The sequence below is a fragment of the Onychomys torridus genome, chromosome 2 (assembly GCF_903995425.1).
Source record: "Onychomys torridus chromosome 2, mOncTor1.1, whole genome shotgun sequence".
NCBI lineage: Eukaryota > Metazoa > Chordata > Mammalia > Rodentia > Cricetidae > Onychomys > Onychomys torridus.
The window spans coordinates 74,125,059-74,152,665 of record NC_050444.1 but is presented as its reverse complement, the minus strand read 5'-3'; the positions used below and the strand labels follow the sequence as shown (position 1 = coordinate 74,152,665).

At 39.4% G+C, this 27,607-nt stretch overlaps 1 protein-coding gene across 8 annotated transcripts in view; it reads right to left on the bottom strand.

The window, feature by feature from the left end:
• Positions 1-27,607, bottom strand: part of LOC118578742 (fukutin-like) — an 87,288-nt gene that overhangs the window by 43,853 nt on the left and 15,828 nt on the right. For 4 of the 8 annotated variants that reach the window (XM_036179915.1, XM_036179917.1, XM_036179918.1 and 1 more), the window contains 3 exons: positions 20,775-20,970; positions 13,445-13,722; positions 11,393-11,497 (listed from right to left, as the gene is read on the bottom strand). In XM_036179915.1, the coding sequence (XP_036035808.1) occupies positions 11,393-11,497; positions 13,445-13,695 (356 nt within the window). In that variant the 5' untranslated portion in view covers positions 13,696-13,722; positions 20,775-20,970. The remainder of the gene's footprint in view (positions 1-11,392; positions 11,498-13,444; positions 13,723-20,774; positions 20,971-27,607) is intronic. The other 4 variants (XM_036179920.1, XM_036179921.1, XM_036179922.1 and 1 more) reach the window with 1 other exon arrangement.

The window sequence follows — 27,607 nt, the reverse complement described above, 5'->3', positions numbered from 1 at the left end:
TAAATGAAATAAACCACGAGGGTAAAATTTCAAATCAAATGACTAAGCATTTTTAGCTACTGACTATAAAAACAAACTTGATTCAAAAAAAATGTTTTCAAGCAATCGTGCTCACACCAGAGATTACCATGTATTCTTTCATGCCTTTACTGTTTTGTTGTCAAGACCGGGCTCACATATCCCAGACTTTGAATTTGCTATGTTGCTATGGCCTTGAAATTTGCTTTTCTTTCTTTTTTCTTTTTTTGTTTTTTTGAGACAGGGTTTCTCTGTGTAGGTTTGGTGCCAGTCCTGGATCTCACTCTCTACATCAGACTGGCCTCAATCTCACAGAGATCTGCCTGGCTCTGCCTCTCAAATGGTTGGATTAAAGGTGTGCAGCAGCAGCAGCAGCACCACCACTACCACCACCACTACCACCTGGTTGGCCTTGTACTTCTGCCCCTCCTGCCTCTACCTCCTGTGCTGGATTAAAAATGTGTGCCTCACCCTGTCTAAGCATGTAATCTCTCATACAGCCCAGTCTATAGGACAGCCACGAACATCAGGTTACACCTATTGCACCTGCATAATTATTTAAGGCATTTCCTTTCAGTCTCAAAGGGTCCTGAATCAGAAAATAAATTCTATGGTAACTTCTAAAAAGCTGAACTAACTGAAATTAACTTTTGTACAAATGCAGTCACAATTAAAAAAAAAAACAGATACAATTATAATCAACTACAATAAAAATTGAGAAGGAACAGAAAAGCAACAATCTTAAGGATCTAAATAATTCTAAATTCCATGAAGCTGATGTAATGAGTGGTGTATCCAGAAACCTTTCTCAGATTCTAATAGCTGCCTGCTTAAAACTACAAAAAGTATCTTTCCCCATCTCAGGTGAACTGTGATGCCTAACCAGTGATGCTCTCAATGACCTGGAAGTTACGGATGGCCTTAAAGCATGCCTGTCAATATTCCTCTCACTAGAAATGTTTCCTGCAACATTTCCATTTAAAGCAATAATAATCTCTGAGACAGAAACAGCAAAATACCATTTAAGGATAACCTGAAAACCAAACATAATCTACATGTCTGATGTAAATTTGTACACATTATTATAACTTTTAGTAAATACAATTGCCCTCATGATTCTATTTTATAGGTCTGGAGAGATGGCTCAGCAGTTAAGAACACTGGCTGCTCTTCCAGAGGACCTGAATTCAATTCCCAGCACCCACATGGTAGCTCACAAACATATATAATGGGATCTGATACCTTCTTCTAGCACACAAGTATACATTTGAATAGAGCACTTCTCTACATAAAATACATAAACAAATGAGTCTTTTAAAAGAATCTATTTTAGCCGGATGTTGGTGGTGTATGCATTTAATCCCAGCACTTGGGAGGCAGAGCCAGGCGGATCTCTGTGAGTTCAAGGCCAGCCTGGTCTACAGAGTGAGTTCCAGAAAAGGTGCAAAGCTACACAGAGAAACACTGCCTCAAAAAAACAAAAAACAAACAAACAAACAAAAAAAAGGATTCTATTTATACTTCATCAATTACTTTCTTTAAAGAGTCAACACATCTTTGCTTCTACATTAATGTTTGCTCCTCTTATACATATTACACTTCCAATATCACTGATTTCTGATCACCTCAAACATTCACTCCTAAAATTCGAAGGATGAGATGGAGAAAAAAGGAAAGTATTTTTACCTAGATAAGTTCCACTGCTCAGCCAGAAGGGCACTCCCAGTTCCTATAATGTTTTGGCTGCTAGTTGCAGTAATTCCTTTGCCCTCTTCCGAAAGGCCAGAGCATCCACAGTGTTATCCTCAAGGTACTGCTGCAAGTTTAATGAATAGTTATTTCTTATAACACTTTTCTATGATATCTGAAGTATTCTTGGAAATTAACACGGTATCTTTTTTTCTACTGCAAAAGATCCAAATGGATCTTGGGTGGCTCAGTGGCTTTGGATTCTCAACATCCATATAAAAGCTGGGATGCTGGTGTGGGTCTGTGATGCCTATGCTGTGTGGGTGGGAGAGAACAGAGACAAACAGATCCTGCATCTCCTTGGCTAGCCCATCTAGCCAGTCCATCAGTTCCAGTTTAAGTGAGAGACACTGTCTCAAAAAATAAGGTGAAGAAGTTGTGGACTGCTGCTAGTGTGCCCAAGCTCTGGTGGATAGCCCCACTCCCACATGAATGTAGGAAGAACTAGTTGGATTCTCTGGCTTATAAAAATAAGAAGACATAAAAATGGAAAGGGGGTGTATTGGGCAGGAGTAGAGGGGTCCTGGGAGTGGATACAGTCAAAACGTAGCAGAAAAACACACCCAGTTCCATCATCTGGCCTCACAGACACAAGCGCACAAGTGTGCCCACATACCTACACACAGGCACAGATGCATATACCTCACAAGCACAGAAATCAAAGTTTATAGTTGCTTCTTAGTCACACATTAAAATAATTCAAATAGATTCTAGAAGCAGCCAGGTTAAGAGGAAGAAATTTATATAATGAGGATTCCCCAACGATGAGACTTGAACTGTTATCCACTTCCTCTATACATCAGAAGTTAGCAGGCTGGGCAGTTGGGAGAAGAGAGCTAATTACAGAGCCAGTAGCATTATTTAAACCAAATAGATTATATAATGTTTTAGATGCAGTTGTTTACTTGTCTTTACAGATTGGGTCATCAAGCAGAAAGACACATTTTGAATCAGACCATCTGTGTTGGACTCTAGGTGCATCTCCTTTGGGATGGGCAGATCATTTTACAAGAGTGTAAACTCTATGAGGAGGGGCCGTTTGTTTGGGTATTGTATAAAATACCCCAGTGTCTAGAACAGTATCTCTACATCTGAAAAATGAACAACAGAATGGAAGAAACAAATTTCACTGTGGTTAATGTCCTCATTTATAATGTAAATATAATCACTATGCTTTATACAACTACTTTACAGATTGAAATGAAAGCCCTTTTGTAAAGTATAAGAATTTGTACTAATGTTATCTTTTACTTAGTCATTTTAGTTTTCTGATTTAGTACATTTTATTCTGTAACTGCATGAATTCTTCAGTGATATTTCACTATGGAACAAGATATAAACTACGTGGTCTAGCAGATGAGGGACACAGGTCTCTGGCTACTGTCTGGCCTCATCACTAGTCTCTTTTTACATGTCCTGTTATAATAATAAAATGGAACTGATCCAATATACCACAGCCTTTCTAGTCTATGTGAGTTTATATGTTGCTTTCTTTTTCAGTATGCCTCTGACTAACAAAAGTATGTTTCAGCTCTGGCCTCTGAGAAATATCCTCATTTCCCTAAAAAGACAGATGAGTGTGTTTCCCCAATGTTTCCGTTCAACACTTGCTAATACACAAAGCCAAGCAAAATAGTCAGCTCCTCCATGAACTTACAATGGTGGCCACGAACACAGAAATTGTAAGTCTTTAGATTTTTTTTTACTATTTTATGTATATGAGCTTTGCCTGCATGCATGTCTGTGCACTAAGTTCGTGCCTAGTGGCCGTGGAGGAAAGAAGAGAACATCAGATCTCTTGGGAATGGAGTTATAAACTGTTGTGAACTGCCATGTGGGTGGAGGGAATCAAACCCAGGTCCTCTGGAAGAGCAGCCGGTGCTCTTTACTATTGAGCTAGTTCTCTACCTTTTTCATTCTTATATGTAGTTGTAGCTGTTGGTTTTGTTTCATTTCCCCAGTGTGCTGTAAACATATGAGAACTGAATCAACAGCTTTAGAACGCCACCTGGTATGTGTAGGTTAGCAACAAATATTGGTGAGTGGCTAAATGAAGAAATGATTGTAGTTGTAAGGTTTCTCAGATCCCACCCGACCTTTAAGTCCTGCAGATGCTCATAAAATAATCACTCAGAGGCTTATATTAATTTTAATTGCTTGGCCATTAGCTCAGTCTTATTACAGACTAGTTCTTACACTTAAATTAACCCATAATTGTAGTGGGTAGCCATCCTAGCCTTGGCCTGGAAGTTCCAACCCCCATTGAGGCTTCAGTAATGGTCACGTCCACAAGGTGGGGCTGAGGGAGGAGGCTGAAGACCCAGGATCAAGAGGGGAGGCCTCTCTTGGTTCTGGGACCCTGGACGCTGGAGGTAGACCGAGCAGAGTTGTCCAGAGAACCGGACTACACCATACCTTTCCCAGATCCTGCAACCTAATCCCTTCATTTTTAAGTTACCCCACAAAATAAACCTCCCTTTTAACTACATGGAGTGGCCTTAATAATTTCACCAATATCTGACGCCCAACGTTCATGGTACGAATTCATGAAAAGGCTGCTTGCCTGTGGCCTTGCAGGCCCCAGCTCAGACCCAAGCTACTCAGCCAGTTGTGGTGATGCACACTGGTTGTATTTACTGAAGGAGGCAGAGGCAGGAGGATCCCGAGTTTGAGGCCGGCCTAGGAGGCTTACTAAGGAGAAGCTGCGCCAGGGCCAGACCAGCCACAAACGTTTGTGGTGGGACCATGGAGGCAGTGGCTGCTGCTCCGAGTTGCTGGCTGCTTCTCATTGTGTTGGTGACTGCGATGATGCTGGTACCTGGGACAAACGGTTTACTACTGCTTGTTCAGAGAAGAATTGCCAGGACCATCGTGTTACAAGAAAGCATCAACAAAGATCAGTTTGGAAAAGTTTGGTAAGACAAATGGTGGGGAGAAATTGCTGTGAAGATTTTCTCTTCTAGGGAAGAATACTTATGGTTCCAAAAGACAGACAGACAAGAGACTGTGATTTCTCCAAACCACAGAGGAGGCACAAAAAAAAAAAAAAAAAAAAAGAAAAGAAAAAGAAAAAGAAATCTTAAGGGAACCATGACTATGCCTAACAGCAACTTTGAAATCTTCAAAAGGATGATGGGACCCTACAAAGATGAATTCATGTGGACATTGATAAAGCCATTAGCACCACAGAAAGATTGACTTTGGACTACAAACTGGTCAGGACAATTCGAGATGGCTAGCTGAGATGATCCAGCCTGACAGACTACTTGAACAAGGACTTGAAACAAGCCCTGCACTTTCTCATTATGTAGTGGCTGGACAAATGATACAAGACTTGACTATTAACCCAAAAATTTTCTTTTCAGGATCCCCTAAAGATGGAAGTAATTTTAAGAAGACAACGCCCACATCCCCAAAAGGTGGGATGGGAGGTTTTCGGTTCTTTAATGAGTTTTGGATATTGTCATTGTTTATGATGGTTGGTTACAAGTTGTTAATTGTTAATGGTCAGGAAAAAGAACATGAAAATTAGATTCAGAGGTTTTGTTTAAAAAAGAAAAGGAAAAAGGAGACTATAGATATGAGGTAGATCACTGAATCTACCTTGAGAAAAAAGATAAGGAAATAATAGGATAAATGGGTAGATCATTGAATCTACATTAAAAAGAAAAAGGGAAAAATATAAAAATGACAAAAGGTAGATTACTGAATCTATTATGAAAAGAAAAAAGAGAGAATATGGATATGGTCAGATAAAAAGGTAAATTATTGGATCTACATTTAAAAAGGAACTACTTGTTTTAAATAGGATAAGTAATGAAAATTTTTTTGTCTGAGTTTATCAAATGTTATATATAATGGAGTTTTTCGCCTGAATCTGTCAAATGTTAATGGACTAGACATCATTAATGTAAATCTTGACTATGTATATTGTATATACTTATTGGATATGATTTTTCTTGTATTAGTTATAACCTTTTTTTTTTTTAATTTTAGGCAAAAACAGGGGAAATGTGGTATTATGTTCCCCACAATATTGTGTGTTCCCCAAAATAAACTTATCTGGGGTCAGAGAGCAGGACGGCCACAAGATTAAACATAAGGATAGGCAGTGGTAGCACATGCCTTTAATCCTAGCATTTCAGAGACAGAAATACCTCTGGATCTCTGAGTTCAAAGCCACATTAGAAACAGCCAGGCATGGCGACACACTCCTTTAATCCCAGAAACCCAGCCTTTAATCCCAGAGAGTGGGGACAGAAAGAGAAAGATTATATAAGGCGTGGAGACCAGAAACTAGCAGCATTTTGGTTAGTTAAGCATTTGGTTGGTTTAGCATTCAGGCTTTGGAGCAGCACAGTTCAGCTGAGAGCCATTGGGATGAGGACACAGAAGCATCCAGTCTGAGGAAACAAGACCAGCTGAGGAACTGGTGAGGTGAGGAAACTGCGGCTTGTACTGCCTCTCTGATCTTCCAGCATTCACCCCAATAACTGGCCTCAGGTTTGATTTCATTAATAAGAACATTTTAAGATTCCTGCTACACATAATTCTTACCTATGTTTAGCCACGTGGCTTGGTACCTTTTCTCAATTCTGCCTGGTCATCTTGCTTCCTCTGTGTCTGGCTGGCAACTCCTGACTTAGCCTTCCTCTTCCCAGCATTCTTCTCATCTGCTTGTCCTGCCTATACTTCCTGCCTGGCTACTCAACAATCAGTATTTTATTAAACCAATGTACACGAGAATTATCCCACAGCAAATTACTAACTCAGACAGTAACCTAAATATCATGTGATTTCTTTTTTCCCCCGAAACAGGGTTTCTCTGTGTAGCTTTGAGCCTTTCCTGGAACTCACTTGGTGGCCTTGAACTCACAGAGATCCACCTGCCTCTGCCTCCCGAGTGCTGGGATTAAAGGCGTGCACTACCACTGCCTGGCTGTTAAAAGCATCTTTAAGCTACAATTTCCTCTCTGTTAAAGAACACTCACCTTATGGGAAACCTCCCTTCAAGATGTTGGTCAGAGGAGTCTAAGAAGCTTCCCAAACTAGGTAAGCCATTGTATTTGGTTGTGTTCCAGAACATGAAGGTAAGATCTTATTGCTGAATATACTACACACTTCAGACCCAGGGCTTGGAGGAGTCAACCCAGAAATGAACAACTGAGCACGGGGCATCCACCTCTAGTTAATGCACCTATAACACAGTCTTTATATCGAAGACTCAGGAAACATGGAAAAAGGGGTAGAAAGACTCTACAAGTGAAAGGATCAGGATGTCTACTATGAGAGAGTATCCCCTATAGATAACAGGGATGTGTACCTACAAATCTTAACAACATGGTCACAAGACCTGTACAATGACAGCACCAGCTGACATTACAGTGTGGATGTGGGAAATACCACAAGGCTCCAACCCTAGATGAAGAGCTATAGACAATTAATGGCTGCGGAGAGGGACAATCCAATCTCTCCAGTAATGAGTCCCCTGACAGCTCATCCAATGTTGTTTAGTTAGATCTTATAATTTAATTGGGCTGGAGATGATGATTTGAATTTTTAAATTCAAATTTCAACAAACAGATTTAAAAATAAATATAAACAGACATATGCATAATGTTCCTGTTAAGTGAAAGGGCCTGTGTACAGAAAAACCCAAACAGCAATGGGCATGCTCCCTACTGTCCAGATCTTGGCTTATACAAGGACCCACGACTCAGAGAAATGGCTGAATCCAGGGCTGAGACAGGAAAATCACAAGATGAACTTAGAATATCTATATTTTGATAAAAATGAAGAAAGATGGAGATAAGACAGAAGACATAGAAGTTGTGGTCAAGAGTCTTCTAACAGCCAAATATGCAACAATCTTAAGATTAAAATCAATGATAAAAGTAAGGGTCTACAACTCATGAAAACAGGAAACCATGGGAGTTTCTTATTTAAATAACAAATTTGATGAGAAATGTTAATATTTAAATAGTTGCAAAGTAACTTATAAACAAATACTTCTAATTACAAAGGGAAATATGCAAAGTCACAAGAGACTTTAAGACTTGAAAACTGGGTGAATGATGTGAACATCAACAGTGTTCTGTAGCCCTTCCTCTGAACTTAAACATTTCCACTAGAGGGAGAAAGGAGGTCACAGGACTCAGGAAGTAAATGAAATCTAAAGGTTACAGGAAACTCCCCAAAGCTGCAAGCTTCACAAGGCTTCACCCTAAGGTGTAAGGGCATCAACAGTTTCTATGGTCTGAGATTGATGGTGTTCCTGGAAGCTGTTAGAAAGCACGCACCTTTCCTAAGTGACACTTGCACAGGAGAAAGCTTCCTGGCGATGTTTAAAACCAGTCTTGCTATATGCCTTAGCAGGCCTTGAACTTTGGTCAATCCTCCAGTCCTTGCCTCCCAAAGCATATGCTACCACACAAAGTTACATTGAGATTAAAAGCAATGTATGTTAATTCTTGATTTTTTTATTCAGAGATAGAGAATACTCTGGTTTTTAGAAAATACTGAGTTTATTTGAGGCTTCAGGACACTGGTTTATAGCTCACTCTCAAATGCACCAGAAAAAAGCAAAAAACCATATTATTTGTATTGTAGTTGCAATTGTTATGTAAGTCTGGCACTCTTCTTAAAAATCATTATTAAATAAAACGAGGAGAGCTAGGGACTACTTTACTAGATTTTTGTTTGTTTTTTTTTTAAATTGGATTAATTCACTGCTATAACCATACTGTGTATTTCACTTCATTTAAGACTGTTTGGCTAAAAGAAAAAAGTGGGGGAGGGGAACTGAAGAGATGGCTCAGAGGTTAAGAGCACTGGCTGCTCTTCTAGAGGTCCTGAGTTCAATTCTCAGCACCCACATGGTGGCTCAAGACCATCTATAATGAGATCTGGTACCTTCTTCTGGCCTGGAGGCATCCATGCAAGCAGAACACTGTATATGTAATAAATTAATAAATAAATACATAAATCTTTAAAAAAAGTTTCTGTTGTGCCTGGGTTATAGTCAGAGAGGCAACTGCGCCAGGGTCCCACCGCTGGACACAGGCCACCCCAGGAGGACCTGACCAACTTGGCCCCAGTTCCCTGCCAATCGGCAGGCCCTGGGAGAAGGCTCCCCTTTTCCAAGACTGCAGGCAGACACTGCAGTCTCCACACCCCGCCCCCACACCCATTTGCCTGAGACCCCAGCCACTTCCTGAGACTCAGAGACCAGCCTCCAGCTTCCTCCGCCCCGGACCTCCCATCTGGACCAGAGGTAATTCAACGAGTTTCCATGGTTTTATGAATAATTCTTTTCTTGATTTTCAAAATATAAATTTTAAACTTTAAGGTGGAATTTTAATTCTGGGCATGTTACCTTCATATCCAATCTAAAATAAGATAGTTTTCTTCAATTTTAGGTAGAAAATAAAGTTATATGTTAATGCATAAATTTATAATTGACATTTTTCTAATAACAAAGAATTCTAAAAAAATAGTACTTGTCTAGAATATTGTCATCGTCATTTCTGTTCTAAAATCTAAAATAAATGTCCTATGGAAGCAAAATAAAAAAAAAGTTTCTGTTAAAAAAAAAAAAAAAGACTGTTTGGTGCCATCAATTGTTCAAATGGGTGTAAGTTAACTTTAATTTGAAAGTGGACCCTCCTGGTCTTTTACTTACTTATTATGGTTCTAACATAAGAAACAAAAATGAAACATGTAAGAGGAAAAAAATAAAAAACATGACCAAGTCTTTTAGTGATACCACATCTGCAATATCAATACAATGTCAGAAGGGAAAAATAAATTTAAAAAATCCAGCATCACAAATGGCATGGCAGCAACTGACTACCGTGAATAAAATAGGTGCCTGCTGTTAAGTTCACTGATTTAGGAGGGTAAAAGACACTCACAGTTCACTGTGTCAAGTGCTATGGCAGAGCTGGGCAATGCCCTTAGGGCAGGAAGCACTGAACTCTATTCCTCCTCCTCCTCCTCCTCCTCCTGCTCATCCTCTTCTTCTTCCTCCTCCTCCTCTTCCTCCTCCTTTAGGGCAGGAAGCACCAAACTAAATCTCCTCCTCCTCCTCTTCCTCCTTCTCTCCTTCCTCCTCCTCTCCCTGCTCCTCTTTCTCCTCCACTTAGGCTGTCAGGCTGAAGTCTTGGGTATCAGCATACAGTATCTGAGACCCTTGTATTTGAGTCTTGGATATTAGGCAGCAATAAAAAGTTGATATTTAGGGTTGGGGATTTAGCTCAATGGTAGAGGGCTTGCCTAGCAAGTGCAAGGCCCTGGGTTCGATCCTCAGCTCAAAAAAAAAAAAAAAAAAAGGTTGATATTTAGTTACACATTCTATTTCTAATTGGCTTTCTATTGTGTGATAAACATTATGATCAATAAACAACACAGGGGAGGAAAGAATTTAATTCATCTTACAACTAACTCCCATTCACAGTCCACCCCTGAGGGAGTTAGGGTAGGAACTCAAAGTAAGAACTAAAGCACAGAGTTGGTGGGTGATGGCACATGCCTTTAATCCCAGCACTCTGGAAGCAGAGGCAGGTGGATTGCTGAGTTCGAGGGTAGCCTAGTCTACAGAGTGAGTTCCAGCAAGGGCTACACAAAGAAACCCTCTCTCAAAAAACCAAAAAAAAAAAAAAAAAAGAAAGAAAGAAAGAAAAACAGAAAGAAAAAAACCCAAAACAAACAAATAATGAAAGAACCAAAACAGAGCCCACGAAGCAATGCTACTTACCAGCTTACTCAGCTATAACTTTTATACAATCCCAAATCATATTCACAGGGGTGGCATTGCCCCCAGTGGGCTGGACCAACACCCAAAAAGAAAAAAAACCCACCCAAAAAAATGAAGCAGGGCTGGAGAAATGGCTTAGAGGTTAAGAGCACTGACTGCTCTTCCAGAGGTCCTGAGTTCAATTCCCAGCACCCACATGGTGGCTCACAACCATCTGTAATGAGGTCTGGTGTCCTCTTCTGATCATACATGCTGTATACATAATAAATAAATAAATCTTTAAAAAAAAAAATGAAGCAGACACCATTCAGGGAAGAAAACAATGTGTGTGTGCTTGCCTGTGTGCCTGTGTGCATGCGTGAAGCCCAGGGATGCCCTCTAACTGAGATCTCCCTTAGCCTACGAGGTGCTGGGGTTACAAACTTGCCTTAACAGCCAGCAGAATCTATGCTTTCCTGCTGGAGACAGGCTCTTGTTGGCCCAGGCTGCCTCTGCACTCACTGTGTAGTGGAACATCTCTGTCAACCCTCTGCCTCCATCTTTCAAGTGCTGGGATTATAGGCACCTGCTACCGCAGCTGATCTATGTGGTGGGGGAAATGAAACCCAAGACCTGTGCATTTCAGACAAGCACTCAACCCATTACGCTACACCCCTAACCCTTAGGAAAAAATGAAGTTTTTAACTTTAAATGAAAAGAAAGTAAGTAGGATGAAAGATGGTCAACTTAACAAGACATTTAAACCTATTCTGCATATGCCATCTTCACTTCCTCTTAAAAACTAAACGAGCCCTAATTATCATTAATTTAATTTAGAAGTGCATTATTTGGTTGTCTCTAACCTGAAGGAATGCCCGAGCTTCTTTATACCTGCACTCGATAAATCTGGAGTGTGGTACTTCTTCCAGAAAGTGTCCTGGGTCTTTTGGAATAAGAACATCTAGTCCATCTACAGTAACTTGCTGTAACTCTGGCCTGAAAATGAAAGTTAAGATTTACTATCAAGATTTAATCCAGAACACTGGCAGCCTTTTAAAATAGTGAACATTAGCCAAGGAGCTAAACATCAAGTGAATTTTCTTCAAATACTTCAGGCATCAATCAGCAACGTTATTAGGACTTTGGAAATCTGACATCCAATAGCAGTACATAATTTCAGTATTAAGTATTTTCACTAATGCAGCTTAATTTGGGAGTGAGGAGGGAATGGTATGGATTGAACCTAGGGTTTTCTGCATGCAACCACTGAGCTACACCCACCCCTCTTTTTTTTGAGACAAGTTCTCCCGAAATTGACAAATCTGGCACTGAGTTGCAATCCTCCTGCTTCAGACTTCCAAGAGCAGGGATTATAGGCCTGTGCCACTAGGCCTGACTTGGTGCATCTAAAATAGTTTTATAGCTACTTTGGCATTTTAAGCAGAAATGAAAGTTGAACATCATCATTTTCAGTTATCAATTTAGTTTTAGAGAAGTAAATAGTTCTTACATCTAAGAAGTACTGAGTCAAATTACAGTAGCTTGGAAGCCTCACTGATTGTAAAGATACCTGGAACCCACCTTCTATGAATATTTCTTGAGAACTTTCTATTCCTCTATGTAAAACTATAAAATGTACAGATGGCTTTACCTACAGGCACACATTACACTTACAAGTTATTTATTAGTTGGAAATATTGAACTTAATTAAATTAGCAACTAAACTTTTATATAAACTTTTAATACCTTAAAGAAATAAATGACTCCCACCCCCCAAAAAATGTTTGAAACACAAAGTAAGAAAAAGTGCATAAATGTGAATAGTGGCTAAAATTTCAACAAAAATAAGGAAAGCAACATTGACAAGAAACTGTTTCTTACAACCTAATAATCACTTTTCGTCACTTATATTCCTGACTTCTCTAGTTCAGCTGTTTCTCAAATTTGTGATGTTAAACACTAATAAGAAAACAAAACTAAACATGCTGTTATAGTTCTAAAGCTAACAAAAAGCAGTGTTTCTCTGAAAGTGATCTCAAAAGATAGTGATATGAAAATTCTGATAAGAATGATAGACTTTAAGGCAAAGGATAAACATTCACTGCTATATTCATATCAAGTTCCAGAGTTTCAGACAGACTATAACATCATTATTAATGACTTCTGAGGAGAAAGAGAAGTACGACTCTGGGTTAGAAAGCTGACATTCACAGTCCGGTTTCATGAGTCTCCTCAAGTACCTGTTTCTTGTCAGCAGCATTTATTAGTGTGATAGTTAAGGACAGACTTCTACACAGAGTATTGTTTTTATTCCCATGATTTGTCTTAGTTTCCTGAGGCAGGGTTTCATGATTACAGCCAGGCTGGCCTGCAACTTGTTCCTCACTCTCCTGCTTCAGCTTCCTGAGTGCTAGGTTCACAGGTGTGAGTCACCACCTCAGGACACGGGGAAAATAAAATCAAACACACACACACACACACACACACACACAGACACAGACACACACACACACATGTTCACTCAAGTCCATGTAAACATAAAGGCGTCATGTAAAATAATGCGTTACAAGCATTTGTGTTTTCAACTTCGTCATAGACACTGACTCTTGTCAGCTCCCCTGGAGGTGTCTGTACTCCACTCAGTAACTCCCTCTCTATCCTTCCCCACCTAGGGATACATTCTATCTTCTTTGGGGGGAACTTGTCCTTACTATTCTTTGTACCTTTATTCTATTTTAAATATATCCATGAACACGGTATATTATATGCTACTATTCTTTTCTGCCTTAGACACTCAGCATTGTAGAACCCATCCATGCTGTTGCAGAATTGCAGCAGATTTCCGAGGTATAATACTTCAATGTAGGAGTATACAGATTACATATAAGTATAAACACATAACATTATTGATTTATTATTGTTTACTGTTACAGACTGACTTACCTGTCAAAAGCTCCAGGATAACGACCGAACTGTAACTTTCGAAAAGGAACAAACTTTCTGTCCATGTGTCCTTGGAGTCGCAGGTGACCATGCCAGAGGTAGTTGCCGCTCCTCTCATGAAAGAACACCACGTGGATGGCGTGAGTGGCCAGCTTACAGACATAGTGCAGAGGGATTTCAGTTCCAGAAAGTGAGTCGATTCCATCTAGCCGAGGATCTTTGCTTTCAATCTTTAAGCACTGAAATCCCATATTCTCAGCTATCTGAAACCAGCCATCCTAGAATAAGGCAAAGTTCAAGCCTGAATATTTCAAACCATATACTAGGAACAAAACTAAAGCAATCATTACACCATTAATGAAGCCATATTTTTGTCTTGGTTTGCTTTTTGACAAGAACATTTTAAAAATGAGAGTAGTAAGCAGAGGGTAGTGCTGAAAGAAGAAAGTAGCAAAGCAAAGGCACGGGCAATGGAGAACAGGTCTAAGGACATGAGAAGGACCACACATTTCTCCCTAGGAGAAGAATGCTCATTTAGTGTGCTCCCATTAGTTTCTATGAAGTAGATGTTAGTAGGAAGAACAGAAAAGCAAACTTACAATTCTTATCTCCTAACACTTGAAAATGATATAACAGGGGAAGAAGATGGTAACGGGGGCTAGGTGAGGTGTTGTGTGGGAGTGGAGGGCCACAGATCGATGACCCACTCAGGCCGCTGGGGCAGATAAGACCCCTGTTGCACTGCAGGTGTGGGCTAGAGGGAGGAGATAGTGCCCAAGTGCCACAGGAGTATTTATGGCTCTATGAACTGGTATGGCGAGTGCTGCACCTGCTGCTCTGAAATTATTCAGTGGTATGGCCAGCATTTCTGAACCAATGAATGCCCATCAAGGAATACCTCTACACCCATATTCCTATGTCTGTCTGTGTCCCCCTCCTTCCTCATCCGGCACCATCCTTCTCTCTGTCCTGCCTCAGTCTCCCAAGTCCTGAGACTACAGCATGAACCAGCTGGTTCTCCACTATCTCTATGAAATTAGGGTTTGTCTATTTAGTCCCATATTTCTAACTGCATCTCCATATACTGAATTAGTGATTAGATGGAAACTGAGGTTTAAAGATTATAATGAACACATCTCAAGTGTCAGGTTCTGTTTGATACTTGCAAAAACAAAAGTCTCACTCCCAAATACTCCCTCATAACAACACTGCAAAGCAAAGTCATTATTTCTAGTAGAGAGATGGTCCCAATACCCACACCTTTCATAATGTATAGTATTATTCAAATGTTCTAGGTTCCTTGTAAGTTAATAGTACTTTCTAAATGTCCAGGTTCAGAGAGTCAGAAGGAAGAAAGCAATATTATCAGTGTGTAATGATACGCCTCTAAACAGTTTGAAACTAAATAGGAGAAGGAATGTTGGGTGCTCTAAGAAAAGAAGAGTGTTTCAAGCTCAAAGAAGTTTGACAGCTCCTTGCACTTTCAATGATTTTCTACCTATGAAGTCCAAATAACCAAGAGGAAGCTGACGGACAATTAGAATCGCCTCATCCTACAACACAATGTGCTCAACATTCCTAAAGAAGGCTTGTCTTCTTGTTAACCTGCACACTCAACGCCAGGTGCCAAGGCCAAGCTGTCTTTGTATTACCATGTCTGGCCTAGTGCTCAGTTACATAAATGTTAGTAAGAAATTGTTAGTTGGAGGAGAAAGGAAGGAGGAAGAGTAATCAAGGCAGAGCCTGACTCAGTCTCTCACAAGATCTGCGCTGTAGACAGTAACGGTTTAATACAAATGGACAAGTGAGAGAAACAAACAGAAGAAAAATAAAAATCTTCAATCCTGACAAGGGACGGAAACTGTAGACAGTCATTTGTTTATCACTACAACTCTACCTTAGGAGCCTGAATTTTTAAGCAGTTGAATTGGTTGAGTTTGGAGTAAGGACATTTTTAAGCTAGTAGATTATTTTATATAAAATTTATAAAAATTAAGACCATATATCATAAATCCTACCATTTTAAAGTATGTAGTTAACTGTATGTTAAATGTATGTATGTTGGAACAGTCCAAAATGGAGTCGTGTGAGGGGAATTCTGAGTGCTTCTGAGACAACTCCAAGAAAACAAGAAATCAAGAATCCTCTCTAGTAAAAATCCTCAACATTCTCCTCAAGTCTCTGAGGTTAACAGTTATTTACTCATGGAACAGTGCTGCTCTAGCTAAAGGAAGGTCCCCAGGCTTGAATTCTTACAGGGTCCTAAAGGCAGACAAGAGTTTTCTTTAGGCAGTGACTGTCAGGCTTTCTTTTACAACCCAAAGGGAAGTGGTAAAGGAGGAGGGCCACTGAGAGCTAAAATCGGTTAATATATCAGAAAAAGGGAATTTATGGCTCAAACTACATTCCTAGGGGTGGTTAGGTAAATGTTAGGAGTCTCTAATGTTAGTGTAAATACTACCAAGGCTGTATAGGAAAGGAAGGTCTGAGTTTAATTTACCCTAATTCAGATCATTTGGCCTTGGATGCTTGGTAGGTATTTCCAATAAAATGCACCATTATGAGTTCTTGGAAGCATACATAGCATACAAGGAAATCATTGCAGGAATCGGCTAATATATATAGATATATTATTATGTGTGTGTGTGTATACATATATATATACACACACACACAAAAGCTAAAATATAACCAAGACTTCTTAAGCCATGGCTTGACCTAAGGCAAGTCCTTGACCTTTCCAAGTAGTAGCTTTTGTGATAGCTGAATTCCATTACATCTTCCAGTGGCTTGCAGCACTTAACCCTCAGAGTATATATAGTCTGATGCTCTGACTAAGCTGGCTATCAAATAAGACTTTAGTCCAAATCATTCTTAAGCCCTGCTCTCTCAGTTCATGACTCCAACTAGAGAAGTAAACACATACTTACAGTAGTGTTACTATCACCTCTACCTAGAACTTTACACCATGTCAAAACTACATTCTTATTAGCAGTCACTCCCCAGTCTACTTCCTCTGTGACACCATTATGAGGAATGCTGTCACAAAAACCATGTTTTATAAGACAAGCCCTCCTACAAACTCACAATTTGCCATTATTTTACTTGCTTAGTTAAAAACAAACAAAACAAAACAAAACAAAAAAACCCCACAACCACCTCCCCACAGAAACTCCAAAAATCAAAACCAAAACAAACAAAAATCCCACAAAACAGTTCACATTCACAGTTCGGCTCGGTGGAACAATCTTATAATTCCAGTATTGGGGAGGCTGAGGCCAGAAGATCATTAGTGGGTTCTAGGCCAACCTGGACTACATAGTGAGACCCTTCATCACAAAACATTCGAAACAAGCAAGGGAATCCAACTCCTCACTTGTCAGCACAAGCAAGCACACAGCTAACTACAGCTGTAAACTGGTGTCACTGCCAGATCTCCAGGAATAAGGGTAGAGCCTTCATTCTGCTTAGCAGTGCTACATTTCATTTCTTTGGCCATTAATCCTCTCCTTCTCTTAGGTGACTTTTTCTGCTCTTTTCTCTTTTTAAAACATTTTCCATATCCCCTCTGCCACCATATTGCATTGCTTTCTCTTTCCTAAGAAAAGAAAAGGAATTAGAGAACTTTCAACCCCTCCCAATACTTGACTACCTATTGAAATTACATTCAAAGAGTCTGACTGCCCTCTTCTCCTAAGAGAAGAACTGCCTACATTCCGCTTTACAGTCACATCTCTACTTACTACATCTCAGGCCATATTGCTTGGCCAAAGACATTGCTCTGCTGGACCATTCCTATGAATAGACAAGCACAAAATTATTTTTCCCATTAAAAATAATTAAAACAAGAAACAAAAACCTATTGACAGATCTTTCCTCCAGCAATTTCTTTTTCCCCATGGTGCAAATCCCCCAATGTTGCTCTCATTGCCTTTAATTCCTCCCTACCAATTTACTTGAGCTCAAACCCGCCCTGCCAAACACTCATACCTACCATTGACCTCCACGATGTTAATTTCATTGGTTGGTAGCTCTTATCTCATTTCATCTACCAAGACATGGTAGCATCTGCCTCACTGGAAAGCTTCATTTCCTGGACTTTCCTGAGCCCATACTACAGACCTCTCTTGCACTGTCTGGCCCTTTTTTTTTTGTAATGTTTTCAAGACAAGGTTTCTCTGTGCAGTCCTGGTTGTCTTAGAACTCAGAGATCCGCTTGCCCCTGCCTCCTGAGTACTGAGTGTGCCACTACTGCCAGCAAGTCTACTAGCTTTTATTAAAATTTATTTATTTTATGTTTATGAATATTTTGCCTATACATATATACCACATGTGTGAAGTGTCTGCTGAGGACAGCATTAAATTTCCTGGAACTGGAGTTACAAGAGATTGTCAGCTACCACAAAAGTCAAAGAGCAAGTGAAAATCTTTGCACAATTTTACCAAGCAACCAGCTTAAACTATTCCAAAAGCCTTTGCGGCATATGGGTGTAAGGTTAGTTCCCATTCCTAATGATAGCATGGAGGGTTGTTCACTGTGAACAATTGCTGCCATTCTTTCAAATCTCCCTCTCTAACGGAAAACAAATTACTGAACGAATGGGAAGCTGGCCCGGGATAACAGCCTGTGAGTGGCCTTCTAGGTAATAAGGCACTGGTGTGGCTTGTCTGATTAGGAAGAACATACAAGGCTTGCTCCAGTTACTGCTTTGTCTTTTACTTAGCCATCAACCCCAATATTTTCAATTGTCCTTCAGCATTCTCAAAGCCATTTCATCTCATATCTGCCAATCTGAACATACTCTGTTTAGACAGAGTTTTACTTATACATCAGAGCAGCTCCAGTAAAGACACAAGCTTTAGGTCCTGAACACTTTAATCATGAGCAAGAAACACTCAATGTAGATCCCAGTTAACTCATGTGTAAAACAGTGAGAAACAGGCTCACAAGGACTCTATAATCATTTACTTCAACTTTTATTTATTTATTTATTTATTTGTTTATTTATTTATTCATTTATGTTTTTCGAGGATTCTTTGTGTAGCTTTACGCCTTTCCTGGAACTTGCTTTATAGACCACGCCAGCCTTTGAACTTACAGAGATCCACCTGCCTCTGCCTTCTGAGTGCTGGGATTAAAGCCACGCGCCACCATCACCCGGCAACTTTATTTTTATTTATTTATTTGTTTCTTAGTTTATTAAGGTGTGGGAGAAGGTGTGTCACAGCACATGTGTGGAGGTCAGAGGACAACTTTCAAGAGTTGGTTCTCTCCTTCTACGATGTGGGTTCCAGGAATTGAACTCAGATTGTCCAGCGGGGAGGCAAGTGACCTTACCATTGAGCAATCTCACTAGCCTCTCAAGTTTATTTTGAAAATGGTAATGTAAAACCTTCAGTAGGAAACATAAGCAGCTAGAAGCTATTATCTTTGATCACATACATTTAGAAAACACTAAGTGCGATGTACCATATCAACCAACTTCGCTCAGTTGGTAATGTTGCTAAGAGTCTCAACCAAAGGAATCAAAGCTCAAAGAAGTGACCAGCTGAAAGCCAGATCACTGAATAAAGACTTGAACTCTGAGCCCAGACTCAAGAATTACTACTACTACTAGGCAGTGGTGGTGCATCCCTTTAATCCCAGCACTCAGGAGGCAGAGGCAGGTGGATCTCTGAAAGTTTGAGGCCAGCCTGGTCTACAGAGCTAGTTCCAGGACAGCCAGGGCTACACAGAGAACCCCACAACAAACAAGAATCATTACTACTGCTAAGACTATTAAATAGAGTAAGACCTTTACCCGGCTAATCTCAGTTTTTCTGCTATATATCCTAGGTCTTAACAAGTCATCAGTAAATACAAGTTAGACAAGCACCCTGAATTCAAACCACATTAACTTGTTAGGTGCAACAAGAAGAAAATAATGCCTAGAAATACATCTTCTCCTTTTTGGTATGAACTGTAAGCCAATTATAAATGGATTCCAACTTCAGATAGGGAGATTCATAATGTTTTGAGTTTACAATAGGTGTGGAAGTATTATACACTGCATAGAAATGATACATTAACTTTTGAACATTTGTCTTTTCCTTGCCAACTGACAGGCTATTCAATACTCACGATGCTGTGGAGTTACCAGCCACATGATGATGAAGGTACTCTACTTCACAGCATACTATATGCCAAATTATGGTTGTCAGTAGGTGAGGCTTTTTATATTCTACTTACAATATTTTTATCCTATAATGAGTTTTTCAGGGTGTAATCTTACTGTAAGTTGAAGAATATCTGTACTTGAAAATTAGAGTCCACAGAATGCTCACAAAGCTACCATTATTACTAGAGTTTGTATTTCAGTATGTGAGGGGGATGGCATTGTGGTATCAGTTACCCCACTGGCTGTCTGGGTTAATTTAGCTGGCCAGGTAGGTGTCTCCTTGTTCCCTCACTGCTCCATGGTTTTTCCTCTTTGAGCCGAGCACTCAGTCTGTCAAAAAAGACTGTTCTTGGGTCAAGGGTATTTGAGGAGCTGTGCTCCCTGACAGAACATCCAAACAAACTGGTCTGCATTTCAAAAACCTGAACGACTGTCCTGAATCTTAAAAGTCAAGCCTATCCCTCTATGAAATACAGTATAACTGTTCCTTACCTTTAATTATTAGATAATTGGATTGATTTCCTTTGTAGATCACAGGAAATATAAACTCATGTAGTTAAGTGGCTAGGACCAAGAGGACATCTACAGGAAACTCCAAACATAAGAACTAGGCCTTCTTTACTCTCTCTAAGACAGCAAATACTTCCTTTCACTAGACAGTGACCAACTTAGGGTAATCTGTCCTAAGATCCTGGAAAGCTATGTAGTCATCCCAACATGGTGCTATAAGCATTTACTACTGCAAGAAGCTACTGGACTCCAAACCAGTATCTCCACGTCTTCAGTCCTACAAACAGCAACAAAGGTAAGTTCTACTACAATTCTTCTGGTGGATTCTGAATCAAAATACACACTATAAGATAAAGTAATTTTGATAACATATCAAAATTATCAGTGACTTCATTTAACTGATACTAATTTGTGGACAATAATTTTTATTTATCAGAAAATGTGAATAGATTAAGTGGATTGAAACATTACTTTTTATTTAATTGTATAAGTACAAAAACATTTCATTGTAATTTTAAACTGCCTACTATATCCTACAAAGTTGAGAACCTCTGTGAGAAATGTTTCTGTAAAGGTTCAACATTATTAACTGAATATACTCAATATAAATGTTAGCAAAACACAAAACCACAATGAAGTCTAATAAGAAAAAACAGAATTACCTTTGGTGACAAACAGTGTACAGCTGACAGCAGAAATGTAGAACTTGTCAGTGTTAGAAGGGCCAAGATTACATTTTTTTATTCTATTCATTGGTCTGTGGAGTTCTCTCAGTTGTTCTCAACTGTAACCCAGCTGTTTTCATTGTCTTCATGAAACAGGAAGGAAATCTTGTTTTCTGTGAACAAAGAGATACTTCTGAAAAGTAAAACAAACAAACAAAAAAGACTAATGTGGGGGGGGGGCTACGAAGGAAATTAAATTAACTTTAACAAAGATTATAGCACTCATGCAAAATTATTTAGTGAAACGTAGCATTACATGGCTATAAGGCTAGCATTTGGTATGCTGAGGGAGGGGGTAGAAAGTACAAGGCCAGCCTGGGCTACACAGTGGTCTAGACCAGTTTGAGTTACAAAAGACCCTTTCTCAAAGAAAAAAAAACAAACTTCAAAAGAAAAACTGGAGAAGAAAAAAAGCTAAGAAAAGGCCATCTGCAGTTCTACAGAACACTTTGACCAAGAGGAATGCAGGGAGGGGCTTCTCCAATGTTTGTGACACAACAGATGTGACCTGGGACCTCTGGATCTCAGAATGTATGTCTGACAAGTGCAAAGGTGATACCACTATTGACCATACTGAGAACTACTTCCCCGGGAAAGAAGTGAGAAAGTGTTTAGTCAAGGAGGATAGTATGTGTTTCTTTGTGATGTGTGTGTGTGTGTGTGTGTGTGAGTGAGAGAGAGAGAGAGATTGTGGTCTTTCATCCTTGGGGTCAACTCAGATTAAATAGTTAGAAATTTAATATTTATATACTTCCTACCTCCACTCAAACACAAGATCTTGCTTAAATATTTTGTAAATGTCCTATTGTGTTTAGCTTTATTTCTTCAAGAATACTAATACCTCTTTTACTTAATAATCTAAGTTCTGTCTTATGTTTTCTGGTTATAACAAGAAATTGGCAAACTATGTTACCTCTGTCTTATTTCCTTTTCCTATTTATTTCTTCTTGGTTATTTTATTCTGTACCAAACTACATTATTTTACTCTTATTGATAAAGTGTTCCACAATGACCCTAGCCACATTCAGTCTCTCTGCAGCTTATAAAAGAGAATGAATATCTACTACTTACTTTCAGTGCTTGCAGAGTTTAAACTGATGTCAGTAGAGTTTGCCTGTGAGGTCACACTTTACTTCCCCTGATAAGTTACAGGATTTATCATTGCCCTGTAATGCTAAATATTCTTGATTAACATGCAGTTATACAGCATCACCTACAGGGAATCTGATGCTTTTATGAGATGCAGAGTGGAAGCACACATATTCCCTATCTTGTTAACATGGACAATGTAATGATAGTGATGAGCATATATTCATTTTTCTTTGGTCTTTGTGTTCTTTCAACTTACAAAGATTTCTGTGTAGAAAACTTCTGGAGTCATCTAAATACTTTCATTGCAACATTGGGGTCTCTATTTCCAGAACTACAGTAAGTAGGCCTCCTTTCTTTCCTATTTCAGTTTGTTCAACGTTCAACGCCTATCATCAAGCCACCTCACTGAGGCTTCAACGTTGACTTTCCATTCTAACATCTGTTATTTCTCCTTGTGCGTCTTTTCTTCCTGAGCTCTGCCAAATTGTTCCCTTATAATTAACTCCTAGCTCTTGAGACAATGAACACTGTCATTTTTTGCAGGGCTGCTAACTGAACCAAAGGCTTCTATCCAGAACTGGCAAATTATCACGGAGGCACAGCCAACATTATCATTTTAAAGATTTTTTTTAAAATGATTGTTGATAGGGGTTGGGGATTTAGCTCAGTGGTTAAGCACTTGCCTAGCAAGCGCAAGGCCCTGGGTTCGATCCTCAGCTTCCAAAAAAAAAAATGATTGTTGATAAGAAGTACATGCATGGGTATGTTTGCATGTGTGCAGGTGCACATAAGGACAGAGGTGGCCAATACCACTGGAGCTGGAATTACAGGCAGTTATTGAGTTACCTGACATAGGTACTAGGAAGCAACCTCAAGTCACTCAGAGGAGCAGTGTATGTCTTAACCACTGAGTCCTCTGTCTTTCATTTAAAAAATTTCAGTTTCATAAACTACCCCACCCACTTAGGACTATATAATTTCATCATGGGTTGTCACTTGTTTACTGGTTTATTTTCTTCTTGTTGTAGCATTTTTCATGGACCATGCTCATTTCCTTTTAATTACTTACCTTTGAATGGCCTGAGCACCCCAAGACCAGTTATTCAAAGGAATACTGGGGTAGGAGGGAACAGCATTATATTCTAGACTAGATGGAAGTTCTTTCCAACAGAACAGTTTATACACGTGTGTTTGTGAAAAATATGGCAAATACATATTACATGTTAGAAAAAGTTAAAACATTACTCCTTCTTGATGTCAGAAACAGGTACCAAAGAGTCTCTGGCAATCTCTCCCTCTGTCTTGATGCTGAAATGATAGTGCACTTGTGTATATCTTATTTGCTTTTCTTCTTGCTAGTTCATGCTGCCAAACATCTATGGATGCTCCCATGCCTCCCTATATGTCCTGACCTAGTGTAAACAGAAGAGCCATGTCTCTGTCCTGTCACTTCAGAGATATCTTTCTACAAGGATCTTCCTTGTACAGGTGGCAACCATTTTTCAAATATTTCATTTTGGAGTTACACCAATATTTGTCTATGGGAATTTGTATTCTGTTGTTTGATGGTAACTTCAGACACAATAAAGTACAAATATTTTTACTCTTTCACTTTAAATACTAAGTTTTGGTGTGGAGCTTTGAAACAATCTAAATGAACTGACAGAGCTCAAGCCACATAAAATAAGCACTGTAAAAAATCAAATAAGATCAAGACAAGGACAACAGAGATGAGAATTACTTACTCCATCTGCAGATAATGTATCAAGGTGATGAGATGAAATCAGGATTGTCTCTACTAAAACTGTGAAAATTAGCAGCATCCATCAACACTTATGGTGGTCCTAGTGTCTGCTGTCAGTTAAAACTTGTTACAATGGTTTCTTCAGAGAAGGTCATGGATAACAATTATTTCTCACACTACAGATTTAGCTATTCCTCATACGTGTATTAAATAGCACACCAGTGTGATGCATGCTGCTTCTTGGTTTAATTTAAGCTAATATTCAGACTACTTGTTAAGCCTCTCTAAGCGCAACTATTTTAAAGTCCAACCTAATTCACTGTTGTTTTGGGAATCTATCACTGTTTTACAACTAATACAACATTAATTCATTAATAATATAGAAACCACTTAAACAAAGCAATGAGACAGTTTTAAAAGGAAGTATCTCAGAACAACATCATAAGCCCTGGCTTCTTCAATGGCAGAGGTCCTAAATCAAGATAATATTATTGTACATAGTTCTTATTTGTGACATTTTAGCCACATTGCAAAATCAGTAAAAAGGAAAATTCTTATCTTACTTTATACGTGTAAAGAAGATACTGAATCATGTGTAATAGAGAATACTACAAAGCTAATAGAATAAACAGAGAAAAGGGGGAAACAGATGGCAAATGTACAGCTGATTGCTGATCATTTTACCTCATTACATCTCTTCCAGAGACGAAAGTGCAGCTTTGGATGTATACATGAGGTATTTAATGTTTCTTATATTCTCCTCTATTAAGCAATTTAACGTTAACATTTTAAAACATGTTGACAAAATAGCAAACGTTAAGGGCGTATCATCTACCCATGGACTTTTACACTGGAGACTGACACATGAGGATCATGAGTTCAAATGTATTCCAGACAAATTACTGACATCCAACCTAGGCTGAATAACAAACAACATCTTAAGGGAATTATAAAAATATGAAAAAGAAAACGAAGAATAAAAACCCAACACCAGGGCTAGAGAGATGGCTCAGGGGTTAAGAGCACTGACTACTCTTCCAGAGGTCCTGAGTTCAATTCCCAGCAACCACATGGTGGCTCACAACCATCTGTAATGAGATCTGGTGCCCTCTTCTGGCCTGCAGTCATACATGCTGTGGATATCGCTCTGTGTAAATAAAGTTCTGATTGGCCAGTGGCTAGGCAGGAAGTATAGGCGGGACAAGAGAGAAGAGAATTCTGGGAAGTAGAAGGTTGGGGGGAGACACCGCCTACTGCCGCCATGAAAAGCAACACGTAAAGACACTGGTAAGCCACAAGCCATGTGGCAAAGTATAGACTAACAGAAATGGGTTAATTTAAGATAGAAAAGGTAGATAACAAGCAGCCTGCCACGGCCATACAGTTTGTAAGCAATATAAGTTTTTGTGTGCTTTCTTGGTTGGGTCTGAGTGACTGTGGGACTGGCGGGTAAGAGAGATTTGTCCTGACTATGGGCCAGGCAGGAAAACTCTAACTACAAATGGCGTCCAACGTGTTGGCAAGAGTTTCCACCTAAAATCCGAGAAAAAAGATTCTAAGACGGAGCTAAAAACAGCTTCCTAATTGTCTCTCTCAAGTTAGCGGCAGCCTGCCAGTTAGAGCTACTGTGGCGGGTTCCGGGCGTGTGCGTCTGACCTGCAGTGTGGTGGGAATGAGGAGTCTACAAGCGGCACTTTACGCTGCTGCGTGGTAGATTTAATCTTTGCTAGTTTAAAAAAAAAAAGAAAAACAAAGTTTCTGGGCTATGCACTGCTTTGATACAACTCCTTCTGATAGTTGATGGTACACATGGCTCCAGACCCAGACCCAGAGCTGGCGGTAAACATACCACCGCCATGTTGGGTAGCTGAGGTGGGTGGAGCCAGCAGCCACAGTGGCGTTTCAGTCTTACAAAGATGGATATTACACAGACAATCTGGTTTGTCTTGTCTTTGGGATTTTTAACCACAGAAAAAGATTTGATCATAAAAGCTGTTGAGTTAAACAAATATGTAAATTTTAAAGGTACCTTGACTTCAAAATTTGGATATAAGGATATGTTGCTTTGGAAAGGAGTCTCTGCTTTTGTTTCCACAGAAAGCCAGAGGCTGTGGATTTGTTCCAGACTAAGATATATCAGGTTTGATCAGCCAAGACCACCTGAAAGGTCTCCGATGACACCATGGCCCAGATGATCTGACATCCAGAATGGTTTCAAGGCAACTGGCTCAGAGGTTCACCCTAATGGACTACTCTATAATCCTAAAATTTTCTTTGTATCCCCATAAGATACAGCGCCCCCCTCCAGCAGGAAGTAGTAAGAAAAACTATTCCCACATTCCCAAAATTATCAAGCTGGCTTTGGAGATAGAATTGGCTCACTCCTTCTCTAAACCCAGACATGTTGCTAAAAGAAAAGGTTAGATTCTTGTGTCCCAAATCAGAAGAGCCCTCTGGTGTGGGACAGAGAAAAACCAATATTTTTCTTTAAAGCAGGTTGATTATAAATGAGATCTCTTTCCAAAGAAGAAAGGGGGATATGATATAGATATAATAGGATGAAAGGGTAGATTAGGGAACTTACTTCTAAAGAGTAACAACTTGTTTAAAATGTTTTACATTGGTTTAGATTTTAGTCTATTGATACAAACTTAGTTAATTTTGTTATATTGTGTGTATATTTCTACTCCTGTTTAAGGTATTATGTTTATATAGCTCATTTAAAATTGTAATGGATATTTAAAAACAGATTAATAACTGGTCATCTATGATAATCATACTCATAGCCATGTTAGTTAAGTCTTCTAGGTATACACAAAGATATATCAGATAGACAGGTACTCTTCAAACACTTCAAAGGTCTACAGAATATGGCATTTAAAATATTTTTAAAATTTAGACTTTCTGGACAGTGAGACATGTCTGCTCCTGGCAACAACGATTTACTTCAGAGAGGAGAATGGGCATTGAAGACACTTCATATCTTATCTTCACCTTGGCAAAAATAGCCATTTGGGCAAGAAACTGATCTTGCCTGGACTGCTTGATCAACTGGACATGCAGGACCCATAGAAAGGTGACCACTAAAATTTGTTTGACAAAATGGTCCTTCAGGTTCCTGCTTCGCAGAGGAAACTGCCAGACATTCTACAGGACACTGAGAAAAGTGACCAAGAGACTCTAGCCCTGTGGGCTAAAAACAGATGCCCCAACTTTACAAAGGAACATTAGGTGACTGTCCAGGCTGCCAGCTGTCTCTGTCTACTCTTGCAAGACTCCTGAAAAATATTTACATCCTTCTCCCGGTTCTCAGGTAATATTATATCCTTCTGAGGTCTTTGATGTAGTTGAAGACTAGATAGTTATAATTTCCTCAGTTATAATACAAAGTAAGTTACATATAAAACCTTAGACTCACAAATATGATAGATAGGATATCTTCTTTAATATTGTACTGTAATTCTTGCTAGATAATTGTTTTGTTATATGTAATTGAACTATGTAAAAGTTAAAACCTTCCTTTAAAAAAAAAGAAAAGAGGAAGTGCTGTGGATATCGCTCTGTGTAAATAAAGTTCTGATTGGCCAGTGGCTAGGCAGGAAGTATAGGCGGGACAAGAGAGAAGAGAATTCTGGAAGTAGAAGGTTGGGGGGAGACACCGCCTACTGCCGCCATGAAAAGCAACACGTAAAGACACTGGTAAGCCACAAGCCATGTGGCAAAGTATAGACTAACAGAAATGGGTTAATTTAAGATAGAAAAGGTAGATAACAAGCAGCCTGCCACGGCCATACAGTTTGTAAGCAATATAAGTTTTTGTGTGCTTTCTTGGTTGGGTCTGAGTGACTGTGGGACTGGCGGGTAAGAGAGATTTGTCCTGACTATGGGCCAGGCAGGAAAACTCTAACTACACGTACATGCTGTATACATAGTA